Here is a 20,239-nt window from a genome sequence, read left to right as displayed (position 1 = left end):
TGTCTATCTCTGTCTTAAATCTACTCAATGACTCAGCTTCCACAGCTCCGAGGCAGCAAATTTCACAGATTTACAACCCTCAGAGAAGAAATTCCTCCTCATCTCAGTTTTAAATGGGCGGCTCCTTATTCTAAGATCATGCCCTCTAGTTTTAGTCTTTCCCATCAGTGGAAACATCCTCTCTGCATCCACCTTGTCAAGCCCCCTCATAATCTTATACTTTTTGATAAGATCACCTCTCATTCTTCTGAATTCCAATGAGTAGAGGCCCAACTGACTCAACCTTTCCTCATAAGTCAACCCCCTCATCCCCAGAATCAACCGAGTGAATCTTCTCTGAACTGCCTCCAAAGGAGGTACATCCTTTCTTAAATATGGAAACCAAAACTGTATTCCAAGTGTGGCGTCGCCAATACCCTGTATAACTGTAGCAAGACAACCTGCCTTCATACTCCATCCCCTTTGCAATAAAGGCCAAGATTCCATTTGCCTTCTTGATCACCTGCTGTACCTGCATACTATCCTTTTGTGTTTCATGCACCAGGACCTCCAGGTCCTGCTGTCCTACACCAGGACCCCCATACTCTCCGAGCTCCTCCAAATAACAATATGAATCAGAAACAGAATTTCTCAAAGCAACAATTTTAATCAAGCTAGTTTCTTGCTGTCAAACTGGTGCCGCAAACTAAACTGAGCTGAAAACAGCCAACTTGCTTCTGGCTGTAGAATCAATTAGCACGTACACATGAAAGAGAATCCCATCAACACTTCATGTTAGGCTAGACTTGTGCTCAAGTCCTGCGAAAGAAAAATTACCCACTCGTACCCGATTCCAAAACAAACTACAAATTAAAAGGCAACACAGCCAAGAGCCCACAGTACACCCCTTGCAGCTCAAAGTCACTTCAAATTATTGAACGATTCAATTTTTTCCAGTACCAAATTCCCACTTTGCTGTCTTCTTTACGTTGCTTAATTCAAATTGGATAATTCAAATGTTTCAAGCATTAAAGAAAAGTAAGATTGTCTACACTTTAAAAGAGATAGCACTTCTGTGGTTATGAAGCGCTGTGGGAAGTCCGAGAGCTATATAAATTCAGGTTCTTTCTTCAGCAGCTTATTGACAATAGAGATACAGGATTCCTCCGCAATATCAGTGGGGATGGAAAATTCAAGCTTCTCTTGCACATTTCTTCGCAGCTGGTATTGGCGGAGGCAAAGAGGTTGACCTACTTGTCTTTTCAAGCATGGAGCTATTAAAGGGATCAATCACCTTCACAAAAAAAAACATTTTTTTTTGAAATGACTGTGTTCATGCTGTCATTTCTTTGCGCTGCTCTTGCTGTGGTACTGCATTGCCTTTTAGCTTTTATTTCAGCTCATGCCAAATGTGATTAAAATGGGAGGGGAAAAGGAAACCTTGCAGAGAAGGGAGGGAGCAACAGGTCAGAAACACGAGGGCAGTAGAATGTTTTCCTCACATGCCTGCTTCAGAGTTTCGCCTATGTGTAAATTCTGTAAATGACTTCCATACCAAACATGGTACACGTGAAAGGAGTTGGTCCAGTTTTAATGCAGTGGAGCCAGTTCAGAGCATAAATCTACTTGTAATTCAATGCTATTTGGAGTCAGAGAAGCTGTGAAGACAATTGATGTGGGAAATGGAATTGCTGCAGTGGAGGGTGTTCTTCTATCGTTCGATGCAAGTACATCGTTAGGACAATGAACACAAGCCACATTATACTCAACAACCAAATTGTTTGATTCAGTGGCGAGTGAAACATAGAAAATAGGTGCAGGAGCAGGCCATACGGCCCTTCGAGCCTGCACCTATATGATCGCGGCTGATCATGCAACTTCAGTATCCCATTCCTGCTTTCTCTCCATACCCCCTGATCCCCTTAGCCGTAAGGGCCACATCTAACTCCTTCTTGAATATATCCAACGAACTGGACTCCACAACTTTCTGTGGTAGAGAATTCCACAGGTTCACCACTCTCTGGGTGAAAAAGTTTCTCCTCATCTCAGTCCTATATGACTTACCCCTTATCCTTAAGTAAATGGCTTTCAAATATAAAATATCCAACTGCAAAATCTAATATTCTTAACGATAATATTTTGTCTACTGTCTAAAATACAATTTCTGCAAGAGCTTGAAAAGATTGTGGCAATGACACTAAATAGCAATATAATATATGCATAATCAATGTGCCATTGGCTCACATTGCAACAATTATTCTGCAGCGTAAATGCATAGCTTTGCAGTTTATTCCTTGAACGGATTTCGAAGAACTAGTCAGCTGAACAATTCAGTGAAATGACCTGGGACTAAGTTCTTGGAGGCACATCAAATGAATTATGGCTAGATGCTCAGTCTGCACTTTTGTAGAGTTTAATCACAAGGGCAAGAACATTAACAAAATGCTTTCTTAATTGACAAAGAACCCATCTTTCAAAACGCAGCTGAAATTATGTGGCCAAATGATCGTTGTAATATATTCATAAGTGGTTAGTACTCTGAAAACACCAAGAGAAAGAGTTTAGCATATAAACACGATTTCTACCACATCATTTACTGAGAGAATATTCATAATTACAAGGCGAGCAAAATAAATAAAAATGCATCATTTGTAGTTGCATTAAAACCACAAGCAAGAGAATATTTTGTTCTTTAAAACTAAATTTTGTGGCTCTCTTGTCACATCATGCAGACTCCAATATGATACTTTTTCATGTTTATATAATAAACCTTAGTTCCTGTAACTATTAAGTGAATGTCTTGTCATATCATTCAAGACCGTTGCAACTCATGTAGTCCTTTTTAAAAACTTTAAAAACTATTTGAGCTAGCTAATTTACTCAACTTTATTAACAACCCAGTCAAACTACCAGAACTCCAAACTCAATAGTAAGCTCCATTCTTTGTATATCTCATCCAGTATGGGAAATTGCTTAAGATTTGTCCAACTCTGAATTTCTATCCAACATCCACTTACCAACTGGATAATGAAGTTGCCCCACTTATTATCTAAGTTGGTTCCACAAACCAGCAAGGTTCAAAATAAAATTGCCACCATTACCCATCTTTAACATTAAAAAAAAAAATCACAAACAACTTTACAGAGGCATAATCAGAAAGGAAGTGGTCGCCAGGGCCAAAGTGAGGAGGGTGACCAATTTAATTAAGTGCTAAAGGAGGGATTTGATGAGGAGAAGGAGGTGGAGAAGTAAAGGAGTTAATCCAGGGAGTCCCGGAGTGTGGCACTGATGCGGCAGAAGACCTGGTTGTCAAAGGTGGGGCGGAGAGCAGGGGCAATGCAGAGAGGATAGGGTGGGAGGAACACAGAATTCGGGGGGAGATGTAGGGCTGGAGGAGGTTACAGAGATAGGGAAGGTCGAGGCTATGAAGGGATTTAAACATGAGGATGAGAATTTAAAATTTGAACCTTCAGGAAGCCAATGTCAGATGATCGGCAAGCCGGCTTATAGAGGCAGCAGAGTTTTGGATAAGTTAAGGTTTATGAAAAATGGAAGATTGGAAGCCTGTAAGTTGGCAAGGAAAGCATTGGAATAATTGAGTCTGGAGAGGACAACAGCATGCATGGGGGTTTCAGCAGCAAAGGGGCTGAGATAGGGGTGGAGTTGGGCGTAGGTGGTCTTGGTGATGGAGAGGATATGGGGTTGCAAGCCTCTATCAGCTGTGTGTGCATTATACATCAATTCAAATAATCGCTGAAATCAAGATTTTCCAAAGAGATGGGTCATCCTGCTCTAATTTGCTTGTTGCAAGAAAACATTTGCAACTTGTCTCCCGGTCCGGATACTGTACTGTCTGCCCCACCCCAACCCCCCCCCCCATCTTCACCAGAAGGCTATGACTGATGGAGAGTATAGTTCCACAGGCAGTTCTCCAGATTGTCTAATTTGCCTCACTAAGATAAATACAACAGACATTTCTGGTGTTAACTTATAAAAGGTAAATTCTTATTCTTTTTAACAGTTTCAGTTCAGTCTTACAACTGGTTCTTACCCAATTGAAGTATTAAGATTACATCCTCAACAGCTTTCAGAGCCAAGTGGAAATGTCTGTAAAAGGGATAACACAAAACTCTTCTGCTGAACGATATCAGAACTTCTTGAAGAGAATGGTAAGTCTGTATTGTTAAACAAAAAAAGCCTATTGATATTCATTTGCATCATAACTACCGCATCCCATTCATTTTTAATACCGCTTAATTTATGAATATTAATTATAATTTTCACTCAATGGAAACGGTCAACTACATTTTTATTTAAGTTTACTGAAATGAAATTTCACATTTGCAATGACCGACTGAAAATGAGAACAATGAGATTACACACAAGTTAAATACAAATCTGTGAACATGGTGGCCCATTCTCATTCACCAGAAGCTCTTACTTGGTTTCCACATGTGGATTAAAAAAGAACCTTGGGTTGCACTGCAGCTGTGGCCACCAAGTTAAGGTTTCATTTGTACCCTCTTCAGCAATGATTAAAGTTTAGTTTTATGCACATTGAGGAGGTCTCATCTGGGCAGCAAGACCTCAGATCACATGGAATTTCTGAACGCCACATTGTTATGGGGAGATGGCAAGCACAGACCAGGAACTTTCTGACGAAGGAAAGAAAGGCAAATTCCTCCCGCCTCTCCAGGTCATTTACTTGGACCTTCCAGCAGCCATTTGTATTGTTTTTTTAAAACAAGTCGGAGCATGTATTCTTTTATCGGAGTGTCACACAGTCAAACTATTCTGTGGTTGGATTGTCGGTCTGCATTAATTACTCCCAACATTTCAAGTTTTCAATATTGATCATACTTCCATGGGGAGTGCCGATTCTCCCCATGATGTTTTGAATCCCAAAAAGAATTCAGGCAGCTTCCTGTGCAGCGTTAAAAGTTTCTAATGGTAGAAAAGAGTGAACTGTCTCATTGGAAAATTCACAGGCGAACCCTTCCGATTGCTTTTTGTGTAAATGCATGACCTGATGTACGACTGTGCCATGCAAACGCAAATTTTGGTTCGATCCCAAGGTGATTTTACATGGAGCAGTAGTGTGTGCACAATTAGCATGTGCTTCTAGACTAAGAAAGGAGAAACAACAGAAGTCAGCTTTCCTGTTCACTACCTGCTGACTTGTACTTGGAGTGTGAATGAGTGAACCGTAATACAGAGGAAGACCTGTTACATTTCAATCATAAAATTAAGATTTTTAATATCTAGCCACTCTATCACCAAGACTGCCTACTTCCACCTCTGTACCATCGCCTGTCTCTGCCTTTGTCTCAGCTCATCTGCTGCTCAAACCCTCATCCATGCTTTTGTTATCTCTAGACTTCACAATCCCAATGTGCTCCTGGCCAGCCTCCTATCTTCCACCTTCTGTAAACTTCAGCGTATCCAAAACTCTGCTGCCTGTGTCCAAACTCGCACCAAGTCTCATTCACCCATCAGCCCTGTGCTCACTGACCTACAATGGCACCAGGTCCGGCAATGCCTCAAATTTTAAATTCTCATCCTTGTTTTCAAATCCCTCCCTGCCTCGCCCCTCCTTATCTCTGTAACCTCCTCCGGCCCGACAACTAATGTTCACGTGAGGCTACGAGGCTGCACAGCTCTCTGGGCCGCACACTCGGCTCACCCGCTTTTCAAATGGGAAAAACTGCGCATCTTAAAGGGGCCATGCACCCCAAAACAATGAACGGGAACATTGCCTACAACCCTCAAATCTGGTTTGATAACGCTCCTGTGAACGTTTTACGATGTTAAAGGCACTATGTGAATGCAAGTTGTTGTTCAGATGTGGCAGGTTACTTCATCAGGCACTTGAATGGTCGTTCTTGTCAAACAATAGCCATGGCCTTCCACACTCACGTAGGAAGCAAGGCATTATTGATCTGCGAAGTTGTTTTGATTGCAAAACAAGTTGAAACCTCTTAACGTGTACTGAAAGCAATCAACATGCAGCAATGGTCTTGATAACACATGCAAATGAGTTTCGGTCGAGCATACAGCTGGAATTCAGCAAACCATCATTTAAATTGGTCAAGTTTTGTTCAACTATAGAATACAGCTCGACTTTCAGAATCCCAGTTTTTGAACTTCAAAAGGAACTCGGAGGTATATGCGCCAATCAGCATGCTCAAAACTCTTGACCGGTCATGAGGAGGTGCAATTAAAGGTTCTGTAATCAACTCAAATCTGCTTTATTGGTTTTCTACAACTGTCTATGTTTTATTTTGAACAGATTGGATTTGTACTTTATAGCCTAAACCACAGGCTGGCATAGTTTATACTTCTGTTACTTGAAGACTAAGGGAATACATGACGACTCATGTCAATTTAGTGAAGTATTACAACAAGGATTTCTGTTCTACTCCCGGGTGATGATACTTTACAGATATCATGTGCCTAAAGTTACACTCTGCTTCACAGGGAGCAAGGGGTTGCTTACAGGAGTAGCTTGTGATACAGAGCATGACTGAAGCATCTGGTAATACCTAAAAATGTAACAGAACGTGTGAATATCAGGAGAGAACAGAAATGGGTCTGCCACAGTCAAATAGTCTGCCAACAATCACTAACTAGGCTCACACACCAAGAATGACCACTTGGCAAGATAAAGCAAGGGCTGGCAGTCTTGGACATGTACCCAGTAATATTACTTGTCTCAGGAGAGAAAGGGCAACACCGGAAACACAAATGTTCCTGGCAGTTCAAGGGCCAGTGGATATACCTCCACATCTGCAGCTAAATATGCAAAATATGCACCGCTCACCGAATTCAAAAGCTAAGCAAACAGACAATAAAACAGGGGCAATTGTCTCTCGCTGCTCTAAGCAATTCTCCCATAACAGCCTTGTACGGTAGATAACTGAAGCATTATCAATCTTCAGTGTATCTCTATTGGCTCTTATCCAACAGCTAAAGAGGCATTTGCCATCTGTCACTCCAGCTGATCAATGAATCGTAGCAACTTGGTACTCATTTATGTTCTCATATCCACGATTGCAGAGTTAACGTTCTAGAGAGATAAGCTTTGACGACTGAACATTTGTTTGTTTGATGGGTACAGCCGAGAGCTCAGATTGACTGATTTGCCCACATCTACATGCATGCAAGCCAACACAAATGGCATAAAAAGGCATCTCTCTTACTTCAAGCCAACATAACGTTCCACTCAGTTTCCAGATGTTCCATGAGGATTCAGTCTGAAAAAAACAACGATTACAAAACAAGATGATTCACTTTAAACCATTATTAACAAGTTATTAGTGACTCCGCTGTGAACATCTCAGTCTTTGTTCTTATAACCAGTCAATGGACTGATTGGAAAGTAACGAACATAGGAAGTTGAGACTATAGGTGGACAAGTAGTACAGAAGGCAGTAGGCTGTCATATTGTCCTTCCCTTTTCTGGAATATGATTGAAATCCAACTCAAAATTATAAATGTGCCCTCCTCCTCGCTCTCTCTCTGCTACCTGCGAGAGATCTATCATAGAATCAAAATATCAGAAATTTACAGCACGGAAGGAGGCCATTCGGCCCATCGTGTCCACACCAGCCGACCAAGAGCTATCCAGCCTAATCCCACTTTCCAGCTCTTGGTCTGTAGCCCTGTAGGTTACGGCACTTCAAGTGCATATCCAAATACCTTTTAAAAGTGTTGAGAGCTTCTGCCTCTACCACCTTTTTAGGCACTGAGTTCCAGACCCCCATCACCCTCTGGGTGAAAAAAGTTTCCTTCAAATCCCCTCTAAATCTCCTACAAATTATTTTAAATCTATGCCCCCTGGTTATTGACTCCTCTGCGAAGGGAAATAGGTCCTTCCTATCCACTTTATCTAGGCCACTCATAATTTTACACCTGAATAAAGGGCTCCCCCACAGCCTCCTCTGTTTCAAAGAAAACAACCCCAGCCTATCCAATCTTTCCTCATCGCTAAAATTCTCAGGCCCAGACAACATCCTCATAAATCTCCTCTGTACCCTCTCTAGTGTAATCACATAATTCCTGTAATATGACCAGAACTGCACGCAGTACTCTTGCTCTGGCCTAACTAGTTCAAGCATTACCTCCCTGCTCTTCTATTCTATGCCTCGGCTAATAAAAGCAAGTATTTATATGCCTTCTTCACCACTTTATCTACCAGTCCTGCTACCTTCAAGGATCTGTGGACATGCACTCCAAGGTCCCTTTGTTCCTCTACACTTCTCAGTGTCCTACCATTTAATGTGTATTCTCCTGCCTTATTAGCCCTCCCTAAATGCATTACCTCACACTTATCCAGATTGAATTCAATTTGCCACTGTTCCGCCCACCTGACCAGTCCATTGATAACTTCCTGCAGTCTTCAGCTTTCTTCTCATTATCAACCACACGGCCAATTTTTTTTATTTACAAACTTCTTTATCAATGATTTAGACTTGAATTTATGATTTATACCACAAAAAGCAAGGGACCTAGTACTGAGCCCTATGGAACCCCACTGGAAACAGCCTTCCAGTCACAAAAACTGCCCCGAGCCAATTTTGGATCGAACTTGCCACTTTGCCCTGGATCCCATGGGCTTTTACTTTCGTGACCAGTCTGCCATGTGGGACTTTATCAAAGGCCTTGCTAAAATCCATGTACACTACATCAACCTTCCTTGTTATCTTCTCAAAAAATTCAATCACGTTATTATTAGTCATATTATGTGGTTCAGCACAAACTCTCAGCCATACAACACAAAGATGGCTTAATCTGGAAGTGGAACAATTAACACCAATGTAATTAGGCATGCTATTTGGAGTTTGAGGTTGCAAGACATTGCTCTAGCCTGCAACTATCTGCCTGTGTAATGTACTGATGCACGCTTATTAAAACATTCATGACATGAAGTAACTTTATAAAAATAGAAGTTACAACTTTGGAAGGTAATGGCACTAGAATTCTGCAAAGAACTTGATTAATAGGTAGGTGATAAAATGACCGACAGTGAACTTGATCGCACAGTGCCTGATGTTGACTAGATGCCAAAGATTGGAAAAGAAACACTGCGTCCCAGCACTGATGGTCCTCTCTAATGAGCACAAACATTCTTTTTTCAGTCAACTGTATGAATTAATGGATGGACTTACATTGGTTTCCCCTTCAGTACAGCGGACTTCATAGGCATATGCAAGGATTATGTCAACCAAGCTGGAGTAAACATTCTGGCAAGCCCTTCTGTCCAACAGGTAACTCTTGTTGGTGAATTTCCGCAGCTGCTCCTTTTCATCTTCAGAAAATTTGACTGATGGCAAGAGTCAGTTTTGATTTTAAATAACACTCCTGAACACTTTTAAACGATAACATTTTAGAAGACAATGGTTCTAAATAAATGTTAAAACAAATGTGTTCAGTAATACTAAGGTTAGTTAACTGCATAGCTTTATTAGGAGAAATGTTAGACATTAAATCAAAGCTGGAGGAATTTTACTTCATAAGCTCGAGAAAAAAAAGCACTTTCAAAATCCATATAAACAGAAAAATATTCTTCTTCCATGATATTTAACTAGAAAGAGAATACAACACACACTGACCAAGGTAAAACTAATATATCACTATAGCCACCAGCTGATACACCGACAGAATCATCAGAGGGGAAAATGAGGAGAATATTTTTCACACAGGGGTTATGATGATCTGGAACACACTACTGGATAGGATGGTGGGAACAGGTTCCATAGGAACTCTGAAAAGGCATTGCTAGTTGAAGAGGACTAATTTGCAGGGTCATGAACCTATGTTGGTAATCAATCTAGGAGGGTTCCAGACAATAACTGGACCAACTATGAGGTCTATAGTGGTGTTTCAGGACTATCACCCATTATCTGCCCGACACAATAGTGCAACCCTGGTACGACATCCCCGTGGTCGTTTTGGCCACAAATGGGTTCAGTCTGTCGACTTCCATCCTGGCTCCGAGCAACGTGCTGCATCCATACCTACTATAGTCCTTTCGTTGATGCACTTCTCACCAGCAAATAATGGTCTGTTTGGACGAGAGAGAGAGACCGGCTAACACACAGACCCTCACTATAATCCACTTCATATGTAAGGTTCTCAGTTGTCACAACTGAGACTCATCCATCGATTCAATGGGAGACTCCATCATCACTAAGGTACTGAAAGAAAACCTTTTCATTGTCCTTGATGTTTTTTTCCTTAATTTCTCTCATATCCTTGCTTAGCCTTTATAATCTCCCTCTTAGTTTTCTATGTTGTTTATTTGTCCCAGCTTTTATTATTGATCCTATAAGCGCTAAATGTTTTTTTTTTAAAAAAGGTCATATTTAATTTAATCTCATGTTTCATTTAGTTCACGATACACTCTTTTTTTCTTCACAAGAATGTATTTTATTTGAACAGTTACCATCTCCTAGTTAAATATTACTGATCTATGGCTCAATTTGGCAAATTTCCCTTCATTTTATCTCACTATAATTTATTTTACTGTCAAGTACCCTTGCTCTCTACTTTGCTCTTATCTTACACTAAACTTCATTTTGTTGATTTAACAGTGACCACAGCAAGTTTTAAATTGCTTAATTGCCTCACTGTGTTACTCAGAAGCAGGTCAAGCAGTGCTTCTTTGCTTGCTGAGTACCCATTATTGACCGAGAACACAGTCCTAGATACAGATTCCTCACCACGAACATTATCCTTCTCTCAGTCTATTTTACATTCATTAAAAGCCCCTATGATTGTCATGCTATTGCAAATACACTAGAAAATGTTCCTAGTAATTTCACTAAAGAATTATAGATGAGGAAAGCTATTTGGTCCATTTTATTTCTTCTAATCAGAAGCAACATACAGTCCCCATCATTGCAATATCCAATCCATGTCCGGATCGGGGTCAAGCAGAGCTGTGTCATCGCGCCAACCCTCTTCTCGATCTTCCTCACTGCAATGCTCCATCTCACTCTCAGCAAGCTCCCCGCTAGAGTGGAAATAAACTAAAGAACCAATGGGAACCTGTTCAACCTTTGTCGCTTCCAGGCTAGATCCAAGGTCATCCTATCCTCTCATCGAACTACAGTACACGGAAGACGTATGCATCTGCACACAGAGGCCAAACTCCAAACCATCATCAACGTCTTCACCGAGGTGCACGAAAGTATGGGCCTTACACTAAACATGCATAAGACAAAGGTCCTCCATCAACCGGACCCTGCCTCACACCACTGCCCCAGGTCATCAAAATCCACGGCACGGCCTTGGACAATGGGGACCATCTTCCATACCTCGGGAGCCTACTATCAACAAGGGCAGACATCGACAAAGAGGTCCAACATCGCCTCCAGTGCGCCAGCGCAGCCTTCGGTCACCCGAGGAAGAGAATGTTTGAAGACCAGGACCTCAAATCTGGCATCAAGCTTATGGTCTACAGGACAGTAATGATTCCTATACAGCCCTCCTATACAGCTGAGACGTGGACCATGTACAGTAGACACCTTAAAGCGCTGGAGAAGTACCACCAGCGCTGCCTCCGCAAGATCCTGCAAATCCACTGGGAGGAGATACGCACCGTCAGTGTTCTCGACCAGGCCAACATTCCCAGCATTGAAGCACTGACCACACTCGACCAACTCCGTTAGGCGGGCCTCATCGTCCGCATGCTCCTCACGAGACTCCCAAAGCAAGCACTCTACTCGGAACTCCTACATGGCAAGTGAGCCCCAGGTGGGCAGAGGAAACCTTTCAAGGACACCCTCAAAGCCTCCTTGATAAAGTGCAACATCCCCGCACCTGGGAGTCCCTGGCCCAAGATCGCCCTAAGTGGAGGAAAAGCATCCGGGAGGGCGCTGAGCACCGAGAGCATGCAGAGACCAAACGCAGACAGCGGAAAGAGCGTGCGGCAAACCAGGCTCCCCATCTCCCCTTTCCTTCAACCACTGTCTGTCCCACCTATGACAGAGATTGTAATTCCCGCATGGAACCGTACAGCCACCTGAGAACTCACTTTGAGTGGAAGCAAGTCTTCCTCGATTTAGAGGGACTGCCTATGATGATGATGATGAATACACACTTTGAACATTTTCCTGGAAATTTCACTAGAGAATTACAGAGGAAGGAGGTTATTTGGCCCATTTTACTTCTTCCAATCAGAAGTAATATACAGTCTCCATCATTGCAATATCCAGTTGTTCCTTACAACATTCTAGCGTTTTCACTTCCTGGGAGTCTGTTCCATATGTTGGTCACTGTCGAGGAATTTTCTGATATCAATCCTGAATTTGCCCTTTACCGAAGGCACTACTCTCGCAATCTAATCCTTTGACTGAAATGAAGGAGTTGCAAGTTCCATGAGCCTGTTGGCATGACCAGATGGTGTGTGGATGGTGTCCAGTCTTGGGGTCCTGTACGCAAACTCACGGGTACGTTGCCACTTTGATTACTGCAGTCCAGTGCAAATTGTTCCAGGAGCTCAGGCTCTCTGCACTTCTACCCATCCTGCATGCTTGTATGGAGTTAACAAGGCACATTTTCATAATCCTTGCAATTTGAATTGAACAGACAAAAATACACTAGAGCTTTACATTTCAATCTAAACTTGGCAAACTTTTATTCTCTTGCTGTGCAGGGGATTATTCTCTTCATTTTGTGCTGAATTTGATTTCTTTTATGATAGCCATTTTTCATCAGATCTTGATGCCTCTGACTGGTTATTACTGGCACCATAAATCATGCAGTGGGTAAATGATTCTGGTGCAAGTCACTCCAATTTAAAATCATTTGCACAGAGCTCAGCCATTCAATCACAGCGTTGTTGTTGAAGGGGTTAAGCATACCTTAATTTATTTCAGTAGAGGCCGTGTGTCTAAATCACAAAATTCTATTAACTTCACGTCCCAAACCTTCATTAAGGCATGTTTAATATGGGAGTGCTAATTAGCCACAGCTGTGATACAATTACCATTTCAGACTCCCGGCACTTTATTTGGAGGTTGACCTGAAGAATGTGAACTGGAACCACTTTTGTCAGGGGAGGGTCCTTGTGACCTATAGCCTCAATGCCCTCTTGGCCGCTCTCCCACCTTGCACCCTTTGTAGACTTGAGCTCATTCAAAACTCTGCTGCTTAGGCCCTTAACTCTGAAATTCTTTCCCTAAACCTCTTTATGCCATTTAAAACCTGCCTCTTGATCCAAGCGTTTGGTCATTTGTCCCAATATCTCAAATTTTGATTGATAACACTCCTGTGAAGTGCCTTGGGACATGTTGCTATGTTCAATGCGTTATATAAATGCAAGCTGTTGTTGTTTGAGGGAGAAAGACAATTCTCATCAAGTTAAATCCATAAAGATTTGCATTTATATAACGTCTTTCACAACCACCGGATGTCCCAAAGCGCTTTACAGGCAATTAAGTACTTTTGGAGTGTAATGTAGGAAAGGTGGCAGCCCATTTGCGCACAGCAAGTTCCCAAAAACAGCAAAGTAATAATGACAGGATCGGTCCAAGTCAGCATGGATTTATGAAAGGGAAATCATGCTCGACACATTTTTTCGAATTTTTTTGAGGATGTAACTAGCAGAGTGGACAAGGGAGAACCAGTGGATGTGGTGTATTTGGACTTTCAAAAGGCTTGTGACAAGGTCCCACACAAGGGATTGGTGTGCAAAATTAAAGCATGATATTGGGGGTGATGTACTGACGTGGATAGAGAACTGGTTGGCAGACAGGAAGCAGAGAGTCGGGATAAACGGGTCCCTTTCAGAATGGCAGGCAGTGACTAGTTGGATGCTGCAGGGCTCAGTGCTGGAACCCCAGCTATTTACAATATACATCAATGATTTTGATGAAGGAATTGAGTGTAATATCTCCAAGTTTGCAGATGACACTAAGCTGGGTGGCGGTGTGACCCGTGAGGAGGACGCTAAGAGGCTGCAGGGTAACTTGGATAGGTTAGTTGAGTGGGCAAATGCATGTGAGATGCAGTATAATGTGGATAAATGTGAGGTTATCCACTTTGGTGGCAAAAACACGAAGGCAGAATATTATTTGACTGGCAGCAGATTAGGAAAAGGGGAGGTGCAACGAGATCTGGGTGTCATGGTACATCAGTCATTGAAAGTTGGCATGAAGGTACAGCAGGCGGTGAAGGCGGCAAATGGTATGTTGGCCTTCATAGCTAGGGGATTTGAGTATAGGAACAGGGAGGTCTTACTGCAGCTGTACAGGGCCTTGGTGAGGCCTCACCTGGAACAGTGTGTTCAGTTTTGGTCTCCTAATCTGAGGAAGGACGTTCTTGCTATTGAGGGAGTGCAGTGAAGTTTACCCAGACTGATTGCCGGGATGGCAGGACTGACATATGGAGGAGAGACTGGATCAACTGGGCCTGTATTCACTGGAGTTTAGAAGGATGAGAGGGGATCTCATAGAAACATATAAAATTCTGATGGGACTGGACAGGTTAGATGCAGGAAGAATGTTCCCGATGTTGGGGAAGCCCAGAACCAGGGGACATAGTCTAAGGATAAGGGGTAAGCCATTTAGGACTGAGATGAGGAGAAACTTCTTCAGTCATACGAGAGTTGTTAACCTGTGGAATTCCTTACCGCAGAGAGTTGTTGATGCCAGTTCATTGGATATATTCAAGAGGGAGTTAGATATGGCCCTTACGGCTAAAGGGATCAAGGGGTATGGAGAGAAAGCAGGAATGGGGTACTGAAGTTGCATGATCAGTCGTGATCTTATTGAATGGTGGTGCAGGTTCGAAGGGCCGAATGGCCGACTCCTGCACGTACTTTCTATGACTAGATAATCTGTTTTTGTTAAGATGATTGAGAGATAAAAATTGGCCAAGACACCAGGGATAACTCCTCTTTGAAATAATGCCATAGGCTCTTTTGTGTTCACCTGAGAGAACAGATGGGGGCCTCGGTTTAATGTCTCATCCAAAAGTGCAGTATTGCCTCAGCACTGGAGTGCCAGCCTAGATTTTAGTGCTCACGTCTCTGGAGTGGGACTTGAACCCACAACCTTCTGATTTAGAGGCGTGGGTGCTACCTACTGAGCCACAGCTGACAACGGATAAACATCAGAAACTGCACAAGCAATAGTGAGATTTGCTTTCAAACCTAACTTGGAAACCCTTCCTCTCAATGAAATGATATCAAAACCAACTGTGAATCAATCGTCCAGAGACCACAGAAACAAATGTTACAACTCAGGCGCTTTCCAACACTCTTTCGTTATGGATGCAGCATAGACACTTTCCCGAAGTAGACCTGCGATTCCCAGGAAACTGAATTTGATCTCTACTGCTCGTGAGAAAATGAGAGATACTTAGGGCATGGGACAGGTGAATGGGTGGGAGAGAGTGATACTTCCCCCTTCCCTCCCTCCCTCCCACCCACTGGAACATAATATTGGGGAGATGATCTGCAACCTCGGTGTCGACCCACATTTTTCTTTCATCAGACTCTTGTGCGGCTGCAGCCTGCTCCATTTTGCCAGTTTTTTTTGCTTCTGCTGAGGTTTCAATCGAGGGCGGTCAAATTTATACAGATCATACTTAACAGCACCAAGGGACCTCTGCATCATCATCGGTGCTGTTCCATGGAGGAGATGTTGGTCCAACTGCCTGTTTAGATGGATATTAATGATCCTATGACACTACTGGAAGAGCAGGGACCTCTCCTGGTGTCCTGGCTAATCTTCATTTTTTAAACCTTCACCAAATTAACAGATTACTCATCTCATTGCTATTTGTGTGACCTTATTCTGCACAAATTAGTTACCACGACTACTTAAAAAACAGTCACTATTGTAAGGGGTTAAAATACGGTCACTGGAGTGGAGACAGGCAGATGGTCACTAAAGTGGATACTGAAGGTAGTGAATTGATCTGACACATGGTCCAGATTGGAGGGCTTATCAGTATTAGGAGGTTCTGAGGGATCAGGAGTTCCTCTACCTTATGGTAGGGATTGTAATATATCGTAAATTGACCGATTATATGTAAAACTCGCTTATGTATATAAAGCACGCTTATACACTCGCTTACAATGGGTTTTAAAAAGGGGAAGCAGCAAAGCTTGCTACGCAGCAAAGCTTGATGGTTAATGAGCCATCCGTTGTGTTAACCTTAATATAGACTAAGGGAAGTTTACATTCTGAATAACATCCACCAAGGGCAGTGGAGAGTCAACAGTCCAGAACATAGATTGTAACAGCATCTGAATCTCATGAGAACTAGAACATTTCTCTTGGGAACAGGATTAGAAAGCTGGTGTTTGGGAACAAGATAGCAAACCCTGGGAAGCGAGGTTACTTCACACGTCATGAGGAACTGAGGCAAAGTTGACACCACTGAATAACACATTCTGGGAGGGTGACATGTGATGGGAGATGGACAGGTGGGGGGAACCACTCAGAGCTAGGCTGATTAAGGTCAACAAATCATTGGAACTTCGCTGATCGCACTCGGCCAATCGGTGGTTGTGAAGGAGGGTCGCACACATCGAAAAGAGTATAACTGTAATTGTAAAACCTCTGTTCTGAGAAGGTACATCTGTGAACACTTCCCATGCATGCTTGAATAAAGACCGGTCGAACCGAAGTTTTGTCTGAGTGATTTCGTGGTCACTATATGGGCGGGGATACGGGCGGGTGTCGATTCCTTATATCGGAGTCCACCTCGAAGACGAGAAGTCTTCTTTTTACCTCAACAACTATATTTTATAAAGTAAACGACGGTTCTGAAGAAGTGAAATGTGCCGTATATTTGCAATAACTTTGTTCATGATCAAGCCCTTGTTCTACATTAGCTAACCTGGGATTTGAATTGTAATTCCATGCAATTCCATGCACAGAATAAAGTGTACTTCAAAATTGAACATTTGTCAGGAAAACAGGAATCCATTCAGAAATTCTAACTGCATAAATGCACCAAGTATAATCAATACATAAACCACTTAATTGACCCCTCCTGCATCATCTACAGGTAGATCGGTTGAACAGAAGGAAACACATCAGGCTCAGGTTCAGCTGATCTTACACTTATTCCCCGAAGATATCCAGCAGAATCAGTCCTTCAGAACAAATTAGCTAAGATTCACCTCCAGTGTGCAGCCACTGTGAAGGGCACTGGTGCCGTCAGAAAAGGACTATTTCATATGGACGTAAAGACAATCTGCACTTTGTAATGTGCCTCACCTCGAGCAGCATCAAAACTTCAGCAGCTGTTTCACGTCTGTGGCATTTTTCAAGCAACTGTCGCTCAGAATATTAACTTTCAAATGTTTCACTGCACATTGAGATGTGAAATCCAGGGTTTCTCAGAGTTCATGGAAACCAACCTCAGTTAGTAATTCCATAACTTACACACAAACACACTTCCAGCACAGGGCTGCTGCATAGCGATCAAGGCGTGAACCTAACTAATTTCCCCGCCCCGAACTCAACAATTAACTGGAGCTCCACAACGTTGCCCCACTGAGATCAGCTATCGCAGGACGGATTGGGGACTGAACTTGGGACCTTTTTAAATGTGTTGAAACCTACCTCTTTGATCAAGCTTTTGATCACCTGCCCCAGTATCTCTTTATGGCGCGGTGTCAAATTTTGTCCGACATCGCTTCTGTGAAGCACCTTGGGATGTTGTGCTGTGTTAAAGGCGCTATGTAAATGCAAGTTGCTGCTGTTGCATGTCTCAGCCGCTCACTGGCACAAGATGAACTATCTGCAAGTCTAAATCGGGACTTTAAAGCTTGCTTTTTAAAAAATAAATGTTTCTCCACCGGTGTACAATTTGCCTTCCACGGTATTGGAGCAACTTCCACAGACTGAGATCCGAGAGCATTATTGCACAGCCAGTTGGAGGAGTGGTGTTGCAACATCAATAAACCAATGATGAATACCAGCATGAAGACTGCGTCATTTAATCATTTGAATACCACCAATGAAGAGACATGTCTTAATTCTCCAACTGGTTTGACAGTTTCTGGGTTATGAGCTCGAATACCACAACTAGAAACTGCAACAATAAACAAGTTGGATCGATCAGTTTTCCTTCTTGACCCACTGCCTCTACGTCATGGAGAGCACAGAAGTCTGGCTAGCATGTTGCTGACCTATAAAGATCAGGAAGGTGCTAGGTTTGACTCCAGTGTTGTGCTGAATTAGTTGAAATCAATCAGCATTGTATTCAGTATCCTGTGCTAGGGAACGGGAAAATTTAAGTCAGTGTTCCCATCCCTGATCGCTATTCAGACTAAAATGTTTTAATTGGGACCAGCTTCAGACTCAACTCGGCGGTTAAATAACACATTAATACTGACTGTCTAGACTTGCACATGACAAACAGCTACTCGAGTGAGCCATTGGAGGGCTGCCAGCATGAGCTATTTCAGCAGCAGAGAGAAAAATTGGTGGGGAAAATATTGATCAACTGCCCTCAAAAAATAAACACTTTTATAATACATATAGGTGCTGTGGCTTGCATGTTCAACTTTCACAAACTTTGAGCTCAAGTCATATCTCTGATAACTTATGAAAATATTTGTTCCATTAACAGGAGACCCCCGCCCCCCCCCCCCCGCCACCCACAATAAGTTTCATTGTAGGATATAATCCTTATTTTTCTGAATTTAAACTACTAATCTTCAGTAGAGTGCAGTCACAATTAAACATTTATTTTATCTTAAAAGTTATACTATGCAGCTGCAGATCTTAATTTCAAGTTATTTGTTCTGAAAACCAAGTAACATTAATATATAGCTTACCATAGTATCTAATTAGATCCGTGTAATGCCACATAGAATGGAATAAGTAATGCCAGTAGCTTTCATTATAAACATTTAACAGCCTTTGTCATTTGCACCTATTTCACATGGAAATTTTTGCAATCTATGGACATGCATTTTGTGATGATGCTTTAAGACACTGAAAATAGACTCGTTTGTGACCTTTGGTGTTAATCCTTGCTGGCGTTTGATTGTCCAACTCTTACAAAAATAATGTAATCCTTTCATTGGGATAAACTAAGGATGTGATTAAATACTACAACATCTCGTTTTTTCTGCAGACTTCAGAGATTCTCTTCGAAGGAAAGACTCAATAATTGGACAAATAGTTCAGCATTGCACACCTAACAGATTGCTTATTTGAAAACCATCTGCCCCACAAAGTTGTCAGCCATTTCACAAGAAAGGTTACAGCCTGGGGCTTGAAATGATCACTTACACTCAGTAGCATTGCCATTAGGTATAATTAATCACAATTCGGCATGCCAGGATTTGGAAAATCAACGATGTAGTTTTGATGAATGTAATTTTAGAATTGATCATTGCGCTTAATTAGGTGCTGCAACAAATTGCTCGGAGTGACATTTGTAACAGAATGTTTTTGGAATAGGTTTAGACACATTTCGGGTGAATTTAAACGCCAACTTCAGCACTGTTGTTTGGTGTTGCCTGACTCGAACTCCGACAAGATCAGGTGCAGCATTGGATTACAGGCAGTAGATACACTTTAGTGGTCAGTTTGTTTGCTGGATTATAGTAACCTCCTTCACCCACTCACCAAATTGTCTTTCTGGCTCTATCCAATCAGACGGCTCATTCTGGGTTTTCTTCGCTTCCTCTTTTGTCTTCTGAACGTCAGTCCACCAAGGTTTATACTTCAGCACGTGCTGAATGGCATCATCCTCAAACAGGTCAGCACTGAAGGTGCAAGGACAGTCACAGGACCTTAACAGCATTTCTTTAACATCAATAAACCAGCGCGATTGAAGAGTTCAAAGTGTGTATGTGCAATTCTCCCACTGAAGGTTCTACTATTTATGAGTCACAGAGGTATTTTGGGACAGCCTGCTAACTTAGTAAATCCAGTTAACTGGGGAAAAAATGTGCTTTTGAAAAAAATGCATCAAAATGTATTTACATTAATGAGCCAAAATATCTTGATGCATATGGATTGAGTTACACAATCTTATTCAATTCAACACTTCTTAGTTACAACACTATAACCAAGTAGATGTAGTCCTTACTACTAGGGGGATCAAGGGGTATGGGGAAAAAGCAGGAATGGGGTACTGAAGTTGCATGTTCAGCCATGAACTCATTGAATGGCGGTGCAGGCTCGAAGGGCCGAATGGCCTACTCCTGCACCTATTTTCTATGTTTCTATATGTTTCCAGAGTTAAATGCACCATTACATTACAGAAAATGGTCAATTTT

The 20,239-nt window shown here is 42.2% G+C and overlaps 1 protein-coding gene across 4 annotated transcripts in view; it reads right to left on the bottom strand.

Annotated features, from left to right (window-relative positions):
- Positions 1–20,239, bottom strand: part of shq1 (SHQ1, H/ACA ribonucleoprotein assembly factor) — a 112,298-nt gene that overhangs the window by 48,446 nt on the left and 43,613 nt on the right. For 3 of the 4 annotated variants that reach the window (XM_070895162.1, XM_070895163.1, XM_070895166.1), the window contains 4 exons: positions 19,584–19,750; positions 9,147–9,301; positions 7,179–7,232; positions 4,031–4,154 (listed from right to left, as the gene is read on the bottom strand). In XM_070895162.1, coding sequence (XP_070751263.1) covers positions 4,031–4,154; positions 7,179–7,232; positions 9,147–9,301; positions 19,584–19,750 — 500 coding nt within the window. The remainder of the gene's footprint in view (positions 1–4,030; positions 4,155–7,178; positions 7,233–9,146; positions 9,302–19,583; positions 19,751–20,239) is intronic. The other variant, XM_070895164.1, reaches the window with a different exon arrangement.

This window comes from Pristiophorus japonicus, chromosome 12 (genome assembly GCF_044704955.1).
Source record: "Pristiophorus japonicus isolate sPriJap1 chromosome 12, sPriJap1.hap1, whole genome shotgun sequence".
Lineage (NCBI taxonomy): Eukaryota > Metazoa > Chordata > Chondrichthyes > Pristiophoridae > Pristiophorus > Pristiophorus japonicus.
The sequence above is the reverse complement of the archived record's forward strand: the minus strand, read 5'-3'. Positions and strand labels throughout refer to the sequence as shown.